Source organism: Palaemon carinicauda, chromosome 5 (assembly GCF_036898095.1).
Source record: "Palaemon carinicauda isolate YSFRI2023 chromosome 5, ASM3689809v2, whole genome shotgun sequence".
Taxonomy (NCBI): Eukaryota; Metazoa; Arthropoda; class Malacostraca; order Decapoda; family Palaemonidae; genus Palaemon; species Palaemon carinicauda.
In genome coordinates, this window is record NC_090729.1 from 141,833,761 (window position 1) to 141,849,854 (window position 16,094).

General features: G+C 41.7%; 1 protein-coding gene across 5 annotated transcripts in view; it reads left to right on the forward strand.

Annotated features, from left to right (window-relative positions):
• ClpX (Caseinolytic protease chaperone subunit) overlaps positions 1-16,094 on the forward strand; it is a 241,868-nt gene that overhangs the window by 123,872 nt on the left and 101,902 nt on the right. For all 5 annotated transcript variants that reach the window (XM_068374151.1, XM_068374155.1, XM_068374153.1 and 2 more), the window contains exon 7: positions 6,636-6,800. In XM_068374151.1, coding sequence (XP_068230252.1) covers positions 6,636-6,800 — 165 coding nt within the window. The remainder of the gene's footprint in view (positions 1-6,635; positions 6,801-16,094) is intronic.

Consider the following 16,094-nt stretch of genomic DNA (forward strand, 5'->3'; position numbering starts at 1 on the left):
TTACCATATTGCAAGTTTTTAATTAATAGATACAGTAATGTAACCAAATACCCTTACTAATACATATATATACCAAGGCACTTCCGACAAATTTTGGGGGTTAGCCGACATCAAACAAATGAAACAAAAAAGGGGACCTCTCCTCTCTATGTTCCTCCCAGCCTGACAAAGGACTCAACCGAGTTCATCTGGTACTGCCAGGGTGCCACAGCCCACCCTCCCCCCGTTATCCACCACAGATGAAGCTTCATAACGCTGATTCCCCTACTGCTGCTACCTCCGTTTTCATCTAAGGCACCGGAGGAAGCAGCAGGGCCTACCAGAACTGCGTCATAATCGCTCGCCATTCATTCCCTTACTAATAGAAGTACTAAATATCTACAGTAGTTAGTAAGAAGGACAAAAAGCTGTCCTCTCTATGGGCAGACTTTGACCTTTCAGGAGAACATAGTGTTGAGAAGAAGAGTACTGTAAAGCAGTACTATATTCTCTTGAGGTGATGTAGTAGAAATATAGGTTAATAATAGAAAATTGTGTATAGTTCTCCCATCTAGTACAATTCGTTTTGTTGTGGTCACTATTGGTCCCAGCGATAAAGATTTAAAGTTTTTGTGAATCTTTTGAAAGAACTTGGAGAATGTCAATTGACATGTGCAGGTTCCTGCTCTCAAGATAACAGAAATTTTGATGCATATGAATATGAATAACCTGAAATTGCTTAGGATTTGTTAGTTCTACAGTAATCTTGAACTCCATAAGGTCTGCTCATGGGTTGTTGGAGTAGGCCCTCAGGATGATTTGTGAGCCAGTAGGCTATTGTTTTCTTTGACTTGGGACTTTATGAAACCTGTGTTCAGACTAGACTAGGGGATATTCAAATTAACTTGGATTGGTGAAGTATGTCCACAAAGATTGGATAAGGTATAAGAACATCATTCTCGTAGGATCCTAGTATTGCTAAGGGAAGTCACCGGGATTGCCTTTTATACCCTCTTTCATATATTACCTAAATTCTGGCATATAGGGCCATCTTGCTTGCTTCAGAATATGTAATGAAACCTGAAAGGGCTTGCATTTCTCTCATCCTCATTTTACAACCCAGTGCTATCAGAAAGACTTCATGTGCTCCTCTAGTAGTGTTTGGGGGACCCTGGTTAGGCTCTTCAGGACTAGTTCCAAATCCCAACAGAGAAGTTTTACAGAGGATGCAACTGACATAAGTAAATGCATTTTCAGTTTCTTGTATTTTGGCTGTTTTATCAGTAGACCTATGAACAGTTTCATTGAATACTGTCTAATTACTCAATATGCATCTCACTATTATGTAAGTAGCCGCAGTTATGAGAGCAGCAGAAGATCAGAAGCTGCTTTGATCCTTTGTCCAGTAGCAGCAGGAGCTTGTGCTTGTATTATTTCAGCAGAAATGGAAAAATAGGGGAAAGTAATAGAACAGGCACAATCTGGCTGCAGAAGTAGCTGCAGCAACCATGGGTTACATTGGATATGAGCCGGGCAACCTGGGATGCATATCTTTTCATGAAATAAGACTCGGTAATATATGTTTGTGGAGGTGGTTGTCACGATCTTAAAATTATTACAGGTTCTTTTAATAATTAAGATAAAATTCTTCGACAACAGCCAAATAAAACATGGGGAATGAATATAAAAAGAAACTTACACAAAACACAATATGTTTATTCACAAACTTATAAAGAAAATCAATGTTACTTCTTTGGTTACTTTAACTGACAAATCAAATCAATCAAAACATTAATAGATAAAGGGAACAGTCAGTAAGGTAGAAATACTAAAGGAATAGTTTTCTGCAGCTGCTGAGACGATACTGGTATGGAGACTTCAAACTTCAGAATGTTGCAGAAGGGTGGCTGAAGTTCATATGAAGCTGGCAGAATGATGGGACATCAGAAGTATTCTCCAAGAATTCGATGATAGTATTGAACTAAGGCCAGGCTGCAGGCAGTGTTGGCTACTTCTCGTCACAAGCAGGGAGGGTTGGCTTCTTCGCTTTGTTTCTTCTTCTCAGCCATAACTAGATTTTAGAGATAGGCATTTGTCATCTGAAGGAAAGGTTGGAAACTGGCTCTATCAGACTTCGGTCTTCTCTGCTTCTTACCTTGTCAGGACTTGGTTCTCATCTGCTTTGGACATAGTTACTCTCTTGTCTTATGTCCTGCCCTTTCTCTTCTGGACAATCTCTTCTGGACAATCTCTTCTTGAAGTTTATTTATCCATTTATGGGCGGAGTTAATTACCGTGGGCAGTAGTCATCTCCATAGAAGGCATTTTTTTAACAATTCTGCATCTCGATTGGCCTCCTCAAAAACACCCACTTCAATCATGCCATAGAAGCTTCTAGAAGAAATTTGATGCAATCTGGACCACGTGTTAAATCGTAATGAAGGGCAGCATGTGTCCTTCCATGATGACATATTTCGTAAACAAGGATATCTCTCAGGCTTGGTTTTTCAAAATATGATAACTCCACTGATTACGACAATGACATCTTGGTCAGAATAGGACAGTCCCCTTATCGCTGCAGGCGCTTTCGGTTTACTGTCAAAATGCTGACAACAGTGAAGTGATGACAGGTTTGACCAAACAATACAGTAGTCGAATCTCATCTCGCTGCTCACACTTGGTGAATAGATAAGAGTATCCCTTTTAATAACGTATCCCTTTAAAAGTATTGTATCTACCCATGACAGTGGTCCATATGAAAAGTAACTAACTTAAAAAACTTGCTCTAAGGCATTTCCATAAGACTTTGTATTGTAATGCAGACCTCAATTGCTCTGGTAAAGGATGTAACTAGGTGGTCCACTAAACATTCATAAATATTACTCAAATTATGTATATTTCTGTCAATGTCTGACTCAGTTATTAATATTCTTAACCAAGTAAATCATGTACCTTCACTGTGTCATCTGAACAATAAGTAAATGGCAAAGCTAATAAATCAAAATGCAATAGTACCACCCATTAGCATAGATACCATAATGAAATTAATTTTATTTAAAGATTAAAAGGGTCTGAAGTACACTAGTTTTACATAAGTTAATCACTTACCATTACAAACTCTCAATTGCCAATCCTAAGCTAATTAATGAAGAGGGGAAAATACAGTGCAAATTTTATTAGTTATTAGGCAATTAATCTTAAATGCATAGCCTATGTAATGTCACCTCACAAATAATAGCAATATATTATTTGTGATATATATTTGTGAATTAAACTTTTTCTTGTTTCTGACTAAAGTTCTTCACTGAATACTAAAAACCCACTACAATATTCACTTCATATTTATTGTCAAACTCTTAAGGCACTTGCGTTAGAATTTTCCCGACTACAATAATCCTGTTATGAGCTAGTAGCCAATTTTGAAGGCAAACAGAAGTGCACTGTCATTCAGAGCATGCTTTATGTGATTGCCCAGCTTTAGCTGATTTATCACCAACAACAAAAATATTTATAAAGATTCAGTTGAATAGAAATTTAAGAACATCTGTGAGCTGAAATGCCATCTCCCAGAATTGAAACAATGTTGCTTCAGGGTGCTTGCTTTAGCAAAAGGAGAGATATAAAGATCCACATTGCCTACTCTATCTTCTTCCTTGAAATCTAGATGTTGAATAGAGTGGTTATGGATGCAGAACAGCCCTGGTTTAGCTGCAGGAGGATCTAAAGTCATCATCATCATTGTCATCTCCTACGCCTTTTGACGCAAGGGGCCTCAGTTAGATTTCGCAACTCATCTCTATCTTGAGCTTTTATATCAATATTTCTCCATTCATCATCTCCTACTTCATGTTTCATAGTCCTCACCCATGTAGGTCTGGGTTTTCCAACTCTTCTAGTGCCTTGTGGAGCCAGAGTGAGGGTCCCATGTGCTACACCACACAGCCTCACACCTTTGGTCAGAGTCTAAATAGTACTTACACATTAATCTACTGGAGATGAAGGCCATTTTTCTGCCCTTTCAATAGTTCCAGGAACTGTGGTTCACTCAGTGGTGGTGATGAGCAACAACACCACAGTAGTAGCTTACATCAACAAGCAAGGAGGTACTTTTTCGCAGCCCCTATCCCATCTAGCAGTAGGGATACTGAGATGGGCAGAAGTCCACTCGGTCTTGCTATCACCTTGCATCATTCCAGCCAAGAGGAATGTGCTCGCTGACAATCTAAGCAAAGCATCGCAGATAGTGGGTTCCGAATGGTCTGTGGATCATCTGTTAGCCAACAAAGTCCTAACTTGTGGAGTTCCTCGACTGTGGACCTGTTCGCAACGACCCTGAATTCAGGCTCCCATTGGACTGCTCCCCATTACCTGATCCCAAGGCTCTCTGGCAAGATGCATGCCAACAACAGTGGGACAACATTGACGTGTACGTATTCCCACCATTCTGTCTGATGAGAAGATTACTTAACAAGACCAGAACATTGGTCAATCTTTCTATGACCCTCATAGCTCCGCTATGGCATCACGTGGAATGGTTCCCTGACCTTCTGCTGCTCCTGACGGAACCCCTAAGACAACTTCCTCCATGACACAATCTACTCAGACAACCACATCATTTCCTCAAGGTAGTAACTTTACTAAGCCTTCACGCCTGAAGACTATCCAGCATCTCCTCTCTCAGAGAGGTTTTTCACAACAAGTCGCGAAGGGGAAGCCTGAATAGCTGCGAAAGTCATAAACTGCATTCTACCAGGCAAAGTGGAACATCTGTGGTTGGTGCTGCAGAAGGGGTCTCAATCCATTCAGTACCACTATTTCAGCACTGGCGGAATTTTGTGTGTATTGAGGGAGGAAATGCATCCGTCGGTTCCAACGGTTAAAGGCTATCGCTCAACCTTGATTCTAGCCTTTAACCTGAAACGAGTGGGCATATCCTCATCTTTAGAACTTCCATCCTCATTTGTAGTTGTGAACTTACCTGTCCTCAGTCAGAAGTGAGACCTTCCCCATGGCACGTGGTTTGAGTTCTTTGGTCCCTAGAAGGATCCCCATACGAACCATTATGACAGGCAATAGTTTGCCTTCTAACCTGGAAGACGGTGTTCCTGCTTGCCTTGGCCTCAACCAAACGAGTTAGCAAACTTCATGGTCTTTCGTTTTACATCACCATTCAAGAGGATGGGTAGAGGTAAGCTTCAGCTTCATCCTTGAGCTTGTTGCCTAGACTCAGAAACCAGGTTTCGGATCCTAAATTTGACTCCTTCCGGATAACTAGTCTCTGCTCTGTAACTGTCGACCCAATCATCTGTTACCATGCCCAGTAAGATGTTTGAGGTGCTACCTCAAGAGATCAGCAGCAGCTTGGACCAGAGTGCTCTCACTGATCGTCAGCATGGGCAGAAACAAGAGGAGGATCACGGAAAACACAATCCACATGGATTTGCAAGGTCACTGACCTTGCTCTGAATCCTGAATCCTGATCCCCCAGAGCCCACGTTGTCACGGGCGTAGCTACGTCTCTGGCCTTCAAGAAGAACTACTCAGTGACGCAGGTATTGCAAGTGGACATGTGGAAACCAAACTACGTTCACCGCCCACTACCTGCAAGGCGTAACGTTATGCAGAGGAACCTTGATACGCTTTCTGTCAGTCCTGTGGTGGATGCACAACAGCTGGTTTAGTACCTCAAGCTCCTTATTGGGAAAGTAGCAGAAGGTTGAGGGTATTGGTTACCCGGGTTTTAGTCTGAGTGAATGAAAAGGAAAATTTGGCCCTTTTCCTTTCTTCATCTTCCCCTCTCTTGGGGAAATCAGCATCCTGGGTCCACTGCACAAGCTGACCTCAAACTTCTGCAGATAAACCATTGCTCCCTTGTGTATCCTAGTATTGTCCCAATACTGTTGCGTCCCCATACCCTGGCGAGGTGGCATTGGAAATATCTCGGTCTCCTAGGTTATTCCCTGCAAGTCTCAGAATAACTTTTACCTTGACAGTCTCATTGCTAATTTCTCATCACACACAGCTTGCTTAGGCCTCAGACCATGCTCTTGTAGGTTTAGCGAGGTGTTAGGGTCTCTTTATTGTTGCACTAATCTCTGCACAATAGGGAGTACCCCAGGTAATGCCGAAATCCAGATTATCAGGAACATCCACCTTCATAATGGATGAGACACCCATATAAATAGCATTGGTTTATATTCCAGTTACACAACAAATGACAAATTCAGAGGTAATTTGTATTTTTTCTAACGATACAAACCTTAGCTATTTATACATACTTGCCTGACAATCCTATCCCCCTTGAAGTCCTACCTGCAAGCAAAGTGATCTCAATCACAGGTGTGTGAGTTGGAGGGGTAGCAAGCTAACCCCCTAACCCCTACTTACTAGCAGGATGGGTAGTTAACCCTCGCTAAATTTTAATGGTTCGTCCTTTCAGCTTCGCTTAAAGTAATAACCCTATAAATAGCTAAGGTTTGTATAGTTAGGAAAAATAAAAATTACCTCGGAATTTGTCATTTTTTAAATTTTGTTACTGTCTTAATCAAAGACTTTCTTATATTTAAAACAGTTTATGTTGACTAGTTTCCTATGTTTCTGTAAAATATATTTCCTCAGTGAAATTTCACAGAAATAATCTTTTGAATTTTTTTCAGGTAAAACTCTTCTAGCTCAAACAATTGCTCAGTGTTTAGATGTTCCATTTGCAATTTGTGACTGTACTACACTAACTCAGGCAGGCTATGTCGGTGAAGATATTGAATCGGTTATTGCTAAACTTCTGCAAGATGCCAATTATAATGTAGAGAAAGCTCAGTGTGGTAAGTTCTAACTTGAGTTCATATGCTATTTTTTGGTATAGAGTCATTCTCTTATTAATAAATGATTAATAAAAAATAAATTAACAAAGTCTCTTTTTCAGTTTGAATTTTTTTCTGAGACTTTATATATCTTGTTTCATATTCTGGATTTAGTCAAAAAAAAAAAAATGAATGAAACCCATAACATATAGTGCCAATTTTATTTGTCTTGAGATAAGTGTCAGCACTGTGGCAATAAAGAAATGAGCCTGTCCTATGAGATAAGTGAAATCTCAGCTTTCAGTCATATTTATTCTCGGTTTGTCTGTGTACGTACATAGGCCTATACTAAGTTTATTCTCCTGGTTTGTCAAAAGATTTGGTTATGAACTGCTATGCTATCATTTAATCCTATTTTTTTCCTTTTACCCATTATTTTGAGTTTTTTTTTTTTTTTTGTGATAGAAGTTCTATTAGTAGTGCAGATTGTGTTTGCATCATTTTGTTCATGGCCCTCCAAGTATTCATTCCGGTGTTAAAGTTGGTATCCATGCCACCAGAATTTATCTAATCCGATACTTAGAGACAAGTAGCTAATACTGGCGGACTCAAGAGTCCCAACTTTGTCATCGTCAGGGCAGGCTTCTCTCATTTTGATGCGTTCTGAAGATCGTTACAAATCTGGAGAATTCCAATCTTTCACCCAAACAAAGAATGATAAATCTGGGCATGAGGCAGATTTTATTTATCCTAAGACAGAGTATTCTGATTCAGGAAATTGGCCCACCCATTCCTTCATCTAGCATAGTTACCAGCACAACAATGGCTACAGCTACTAGCCCACCTGAGTTCTCTAAAGAAACTTATTTTTCTTACGGTTGCCTCCACCTATGATCATTACAATGGTTTCTTAAAAGACGCTGATAGCAGACCACAGGTTCCTCTCGAGTCCCAGTACCAATTTAGCAAGACACCAAATCCGACCTACTTTGGTGGCTACATGAGGTGAATCTATTTCAGAGGTCTCCCTAAGAGTGTTCCCTCCAGATCTCCTTTTTACAGATGTGTCAAAAAGGGTAAGGGCCCCATCTCAAGGACCATTTGGCATCATAACAGTGGTCGTTAGAGGACAAGTTTCTCAATATCAGTGTGTTGGAGTTGAAGGCAGCCTATCTAACATTTCAACACTTCCAGCCATTGCTAATCAGTCAATCAGTTACACTGATGAATGGCAATGCAACCGTAGTGGTATATGTCAACAAGGAAGGCAGCACAGTATCAAAGTTTCTCGGCCTATTAGCTGTATTGATACACAACTGAGCAGTCTGCAACATGTTAATACTCTCAGCCAGGTTAATTCTTAATAAAAGGAATGCCATAGTGTACAAGTTAAATCACTTCACTCATTTGGGTCAGAATCGTTTGTACATACCCAAGTATTGATGAGGATCATGACTTTCTGGAGTTCCCGACGATAATAGATATGTCCCCCACAAGTCTCAACAAGCAACTGCCAGTTTATTGCTCTTCAGTGCCAGGCCTGGCAGCAGTGCTCAAGGACACATTCCAGCACCTCTAGGATGGCTTCAATATCTATGATTTACAGCCATTTTGCCTTCCTTGAAGGGTAAAAAACAAAGTGTTATCCTCCTACAATCTAAAGTTGACTTTAGTAGTTCATTCTTAACACCGGAGACATGTCTTTGTATCTAATTGTCCCGACTTTGTAGCAAAAACTAAAAATCCATCAATCATTGATTCCCCATTTTAATCATTTATAGTTTCTTCCCTTAGGGTACTAACCAATGATCTGGAGGAGTTACTTTTGTGTTTGGTAATTGCACTAGGCTACCTTATGAGAACCCAAACTGACAGACCTAGGTTACAGATCCTATTCATAAGCACTGGTAAAGTGAAAATGAGTCTCCAAGAATACAATCTCCTTTTGGCTGTTGGAGACTTAACAGAGCATAATACCCTAGATTCCCCAGAACATCAGTTAAGGTGCACACCCATGATATCAGGGGAGTTGGTGCTATTTTAGCCTTCAAGAAAAATCTCAGTGGCTCAGGTTTTAGACCCTGGTGTATGGAAGCCTCAGACCACGGTTACTACTCATTACTTGTGGGAATACACTCAAGTTTAAATACATTTTTACTAGGACCTGTGATTGCTGCTCAACAAGTCATGTAGTAACCCAACTCCTGTACAGGATCCAAAGAATCCCGTCCATGATGACGATTACTTTGTGAGTCTCGGATGAGGGTGAGGGTGTCTGGCCCTTTTTCCTCTCTTCTGCCTCTTCCTTCAGGTATAGCTGTAGGGATCCCATGGAGCTGGAGTGACATTGATACAGGTAAACAACACTTATATCTAGCATCTTCTCTCTTACTGTTAAAATAGAAGTGTTCATTCCACCATCCCCTTATTAAGGGGAGGATGGATATGTACAGGCGAATCCATTGATTTGAGCATGATAGTATTTTCGACCCTGGTTAGCGAAGGGTCTAGGATGCTACACTCTGCTCCTTGTCAGGTGCAATCATAGCTATCCAATGATTTTTGTAAGCCAGTTTGGTAATAGGAACTTCAAAAACCCACTTAAGAATGAGTCTCCTATTTAAGGATAAAGATTTGTATTCATGTTGGAACAAATCACAAATTTTAAAAGTAATTTGTAAATTTCCTAACTATACTAAACTGAGATACTGGAGAAACTGGGGCAGGTGAGTCAGGATTCTCTGGAAATGAGACAGAAGATGGTAGAGAAGCTGGGGCAGGTAAGTCTGGAGGTGAGGCAAAACCTACAGAAGGTGGTGGAGAAGCTTGAGTAGTAGAGGCAGCTGAGGTAAACAGTATAGGCTCTGTGGCAATAGAGGCAGCGGAGGTAGACGGTAGAGGCTCTGTAGCAACAGAATCAGCTGAGGTAGAGGGTAGAGGCTCTATTGCTGACAAATCTGGAATAGTAGAGGGTGCAGGTCTCTCTACTTTCTTAAAAAACCGCTCCAGGTTAGACTGGACAGACAGGATCCTCTTCTCATCCAAGATCTCCTTATAACACTGCAGTAAATCCATGATGCCTCTGGAAACCCTAGTGAACCTTTCCATGTTAGGATCCTGAGCCTCAAAAGTTGCCAACGCTTGCTGTGTCTCAGCAAAACCTTTTGACAAGCCCTGCCTTGTGAAAGCCTTAGCCTCTGGGGTGGGGGTTTCCTCTTCTTCCTCTATGATCTGCTTCTCCGGTTGTATCAAGTCCCCAGCAGATAACTCCTCTCCATGAGATTCCAGCAGCTCTGTAAAATCAACCTCCGTATCCAGAACGATTTCCTTACTAAGGGCAACAATATTCTTAATAACATGGTCAACTGTATCCTCAAACCCATGGAAATCATTCACAAATTGAGGATAAAGTTCCTCCAAAAACTATTCATGTTTGTAATCTTCACCTCCTCCCAGGAATCACCTATGTTCTTCACAGCATCAAGGATGTTGTAGGACTTCCAAAAGTCCTTCAGAGTCAAGTCCCTCTTTGTTTCAGTTGCCTGTAATGCCATAGCAATTGACCTTCAGAGGTAGTAGGCCTTGATCGAAGCAATCACTCCTTGGTCCATTGGCTGTAAAAGGGCCGTGGTATTAGGTGGAAGGTAAACCACCTTGGCATTAGGGTGAAAGTCTCCCAGCTGGGCAGGGTGTCTAGGGGCATTGTCCAGCATGAGCAACACCTTGAAGGGGATACCATTTTTGGTGCAATACCGCTCCACACTAGGCACAAAATGGTTGATAAACCAGTCCTCAAACACTGCAAGTGTCACCCATGCCTTCTTATTTGCCTTCCAAATGACTGGGAGTTGACTCTTCCAAATGCCCTTAAGTGCCCTTGGATTTCCAGCCTGATACACTAGCAATGGCTTCAGTTTGAAGTCGCCAGCAGTAAAGTTAACTTCTCCTTGCTGATTTCTCCTTTGCAATGTTCGTGCGGTTAGGCATACGCTTCCAAAATAAACCTGTCTCATCCATGTTGAACACTTGATATGTAGAATAACCCCCCTCCCTAATTATCTTAGCTAACGCTTTAGGAAATTCACTTGCTGCTTTCTCATCCTCACTAGCAGCTTCACCTTGCACTTTAAGGTTATGGTAAATGGCCCGAGCCTTAAATCGCATAAACCAACCCCTACTAGCCTAAAACTCTTCACTTTCACTTTCTTCCCCCCTTTCTTTTTTCAACGCTTCAAACAATCTTTTCGCCTTCTCCTGAATCACCATAAGGCTCACTATAATACAGTACACCGTTGATTTTGATTTTCCAACCAAAACACCAATAATCTTTCCATTTCAATAATTAAATCACTACGCCGCTTGGTTATCAGATCTGTTGATTTCATAGGAGCAGATCCTTTCACATGTTCAACGATGCGCTCTTTATCCTTAAGAATGGTAGCCACAGTCGAACGACTAAGGCCAAGCGACCGACCAATGTTCGTTGGCGCTTCACCGTTTTTTGATCGCTTAACAATGTCTAACTTCACTTCCATGGTGATGGCCTTTCTTTTCTTTGATGCACTACCATCAGAAAAATCTGCTTTACGCTGTGGAGCCATAATGAAGGGCAAAAAGTTCAAAAAAACAAAAAACATTAGAGAGAACCGACGTATCACTGAAACTGAGTAATGCGACTGACACCATCTTCCTCGCCCACAACTGAAACAAAGCATATTCATCTGCTGTGCGCTAGAAACTAGTTCGCAATTGTTTGCGTCTCTTCGTAACCTTGAAACAGCAAGTCGGGACCGTCGTAACCTGAGGGCTCCTTTTATTGGTAGCTATAAGTACAGTGCCTGATAATAAATGTAACCAAACAATATATACCTTATATTTTATTAACATAATTTCATAATAAATAGCCTATTTAAGGAAAAAATCCTTATCAACAATGAAATTAACTTTTAACTATGCGAGTCCAGCTGACAAAATATAAACAATAGTTGTGGTTACGTTCTCGGCAATCTTTATCTTTCTCTACCTTTTTGATAATTCTAATGGATGTGTTAATGATGGTATAATGAAGCATTTTTTAGTACAGCATACATTATATAAAAGCCTTATTTTTTCCCAGTGGATGTTCAAGGTTTTCACACAGAAATAAACTTGGTTCATTTATTGGCAGTGAATAGCCTAACTTTAGGTAACGAGTCGGCAATATTTTCTGTCATATATTTTGAACAGTAGAGATTTGCTTTACAAAGATTTGTTTTTAAACATAAAACTTACCCGCTGGTTATATAAGAATGGCTAAAGTCCCTGGACACCCAGCAGAAATTCAAAACTCGCAGCAATCGCAGATATGCCAGGTGTATATTAGCGACCTCGCGGTAAACAGGCCGAACTATTCCAACCAATTCAGACCTTCTCTGCCGCCATTGCTGGCTGGAACGATTTGAATTCACTCGCAACTTACTTTGATTTGGACGGTTTATTTGGTGATGTACACTGTCTTTTGGTTTTGGGCTTTCGCTTTATTGATTTCTCTTTCATATTATCTTGAAATCTTTGTTGTTTTGGGTTTATTTAGATAGTTTTGACCCTTGTTCTTGATTTGATTGCTCTCATAACTCTTCAATATGACCGACCCCTCCCCTGTATATAGGAAGTGTATTGAAGGTTGTCATACTCATCTTCCTAAAGCTTCTATTGATCCTCATACGATTTGTGTAAAATGTAGGGGTAAAACTTGTACTTTTTGGGGATCGGTGTGAAGAATGTTTTTCTTTGACCGAAAGTGAGTGGTTAGCTTATGAGCGCTATACTCAGAGACTGGAGAGACAGAATTAGACGCAGTTCTTCTCGTTCGGTAGATTTACCTGTATCCAATGTCATTGATCCTAATCCTTCCCCCGTAGTGGTAGTTCAGGAACCGAAGGAACCTACGATGAAGGATATGTTGTCCGCGGTTCAAGCTCTCGGCATAAGAGTTGAATCGTTAGCGGCGGACAAGAATCAAATTATGTCCAAAATTAATTTGCTTAAAAGTTGTCGCACAAGCGACTTATCAAGTGCGAAAAGTTAGGCTAATGTGTTCATTGTTGTGGAAGGTGCGTCTGCGCGATCCTGTCGTTCGCCTAGCCTAAGACCTCTTTCAAGCTCCCGAACCCATGGGAGAAATAACGTCGAATGACGAAAGGGAACGAGAGGCGTCATCAATCGCGCAGACGTCCCCTCGAGCGTTCCTGCTGTCGTATCACAGGTCACTCGCCCTCACCATAGGAAAGGTGAGGTTAGTGCATTATCGCCATCTTCGGATGAAATCTCGCGTGAGGAGGTCTGGCGTCAAGCCTCTAGACCTCTTAAGAGTGAAGTACACGCAGTGGAACAGCGGCACGATTCTCCTTCTCAACAACGAGGCTGTAGCCATTGGGATACACCTGAGCGTTTTCAGTCCCTTGGCGAGTGTTCACCTGCAAAACGCTCTGACGAGGGTTCTGAAATAGATAAAGGTTTGGTACAGTCAGATTCGGAGCTGATCCCTGGTTCTGGTGTTACGGTTCATGCACTGCCGCTTCCATCAGACTGGTGTTCGTCTCCCGAAAGTGGGGAGCGATTTGGAAGTGATGAGGAAGGCGAATTTTCATTGGAAGAGGCTGCACGCGTGTCACCTAAGGGTGATCCCAAATGGTCTATGCTGTTGAGCATGAAGCAGCAACTCTCGTCACTTATGCAATCTTATCGGCCTGCTATTGGCAGTGCGGTTGGGCGTCAGTCTTCCGTTTTAGACCTGTTGTCGCACAGACGGCCTGTTGTCTCCGGTACTGACGCATTGTCGCACAGGCGATCTCCCAGCCACAGTGTTCAACGGCAGGTTGAGGTGGATGCGTCTCGTCAGGGATCTGCTTCTCAACATCAATCGACAGCTCATACTGCCGAACGTCAGTCTTCCAAACGCGACGACGTTCGCCAAACAACGGAACGGCCCGCTAAGCGGCAGGACGGAAACGGAGCGTCAGCGTCAGCAGCAGGCAGACGTTACGCTTCAGTCAACCCATGGCAACGCTGAGCGTCAGCGTTAGTCAGACGCTACGCGTCAGGCAACCCATGACACAGCACGTCAGTCTACTCATGACGGCACACGTCAGTAGACCCATGACACCGCGGAGCGTCAGTATCAGCGTCTGCCCACGACGGCACACGTCCGTCAACCCATGACTCCACGCGTCAGCCAATCCATGACGCCACACGTCAGTCGACCCTTGTCGCCTCGCGTCAGTTGGATACTATTCCACAAACCGAACGTGACAACAAACGCAAGGCTAGTGAACGTCAGGCAGATGGGAATATTGAGCAGCGCAAGCGCGCCCACTTCAACGCTGACGTGTCTGCACAGGCACAGCGCCTCTCTGAACAAGGCACTGCTGCGAAGGCTGATTTTTCAGAAGAGGAACTGGATGAGGTTTTCTCCCCGGATGAGCCGCTGGACGATATCTCGGAGGGAGAAGAGGATAAACCGCCTCAACATTCGATGGACCTCAAGAAGTTAATGCTGGTCTTCACGGAGTTACTCCCAGACCATTTTACTCCTGTAGCTCCGCGTTCTCCGCCTTCGGAATTTACCCTTGGTAAAGCAGCAAGAGCGTCTATGTTCACGAAGATGGTACTCTCTCGCTCCTCTAAGAGGGCGTTGAGGTTAATAGGAGTGTGGATGGATGCGAAGAAAGCCCTTGGCAAGACGTTTTTTGCTTTTCTTCCTGCCAGACTAGCCTCCAAATCTAGTGTTTGGTATGAGACAGGAGAAGTCTTAGACTTGGGAATTCCTGCCTCTGCCCAGGGAGATTTCTCGAGCCTAGTAGACTCTTCTCGTCGGCTAGCTATGAGGAAGACTAAAGTGTGGTGGTCTATGTCTGAGTTCGACCATCTCTTGAAAGGCATGTTCAGGGCTTTTGAAGTGTTTTAACTTTCTGGACTGGTCTCTGGGAGCCGTGGGGGGAAAGGTGTCGGAAATGAAGGGCACTGACACTACTATGAGATTCAGGGCCTCTGTAACATGGTTTTTTGGCAATAATTTTTTATCTATGAATTTCATAAATATAACGCTTCTTCAGAATGCACATTATATCTACACATAAATTTTGACTATATTCTTGATTACGTAAGTTGAATGAATTTGGTACTTATAATGTAAAAGTGACGTTTTTTGAAGACGGGCCAACTTACTCAGAGAAACGATTTCGAACGCATTCGTTACGTAACTTATGACGGCATTTCTTCCCTCTTTCTCCATCGATGATTGGCTATACGTAACGAAGGCTATACCTCTGCCAACACTGACACAAAAGTTTAAATAAAAGCAAAGCAGTACACCTTTATGAACTCTGAAACCTCTCCACTGATAATTGTCATAATGAACAAACCAACAAAATATGTTAATAAATACAAAAACACTTCGATTATTAGTCGAACTCCCAAAATAAGTTTCCTAAGAAATTACAGTCTACTTGATAGGTCACAATCAGATTGACAAGGTGTAGGGAATAGTTGGTAATTTTCAAAAACGTAGTAGACAAGCTTGATTTGATAACTGCTATATCCAAAGTCAAGCAATTTTTATTTATTGTCCATCTACCTACCTATTTACTGTAAGAAAAAAAAAATAGCCGGTACCGTATTTTGGCTTTAAACCTTCACCAAGAATGATGACTTCAATAAGCTCCACCCACTTTGGCCGCGTTACAATTCAGGATAACACTGAAGGCTATCATGGGCATTGTTGGATCAGAAAATTTAAATTCTGACTATAAAAACTAATTTCTCTAGTAGTTGTAAGAAGTGCTAAATGATCCTCAAGGATCCCAGCAGTTGGCCTAAACATTTAATTCATGTATACTACTGTTGCGGCACTACTGCTACAGTAGTATTACTCCGCTAGCACAGATACCCCACCCACATTTATGTATCGTTACGCCATTCATAACTAAGTCTTTGTAGTGTTTTTTCCACTGCAATAAGCCATGGCGTCCTCAGAAATTAAGTTTAACATTAGATGATAGGTTATTTCATTAAGCTGTCAAATTATGGCAACTGGGTATGTTATTGCCGATGTTGAAGCTAAAGATAAAGTATGGTATCATTCCTTCATTGCATTATCATCTTTACTACTATTTGTTTTGCTACATATAGTAATTATTTTAAAGGATAAATGAATTATGTTCACTTTACTTCTACAAATTCCCATTAGATATACAAATAAAACTCCTAAAACTATTCATGATTTATTTACAAAATGCAGTCATGCCCAAAACATAGCCAACACGGTCGTACGGCCTA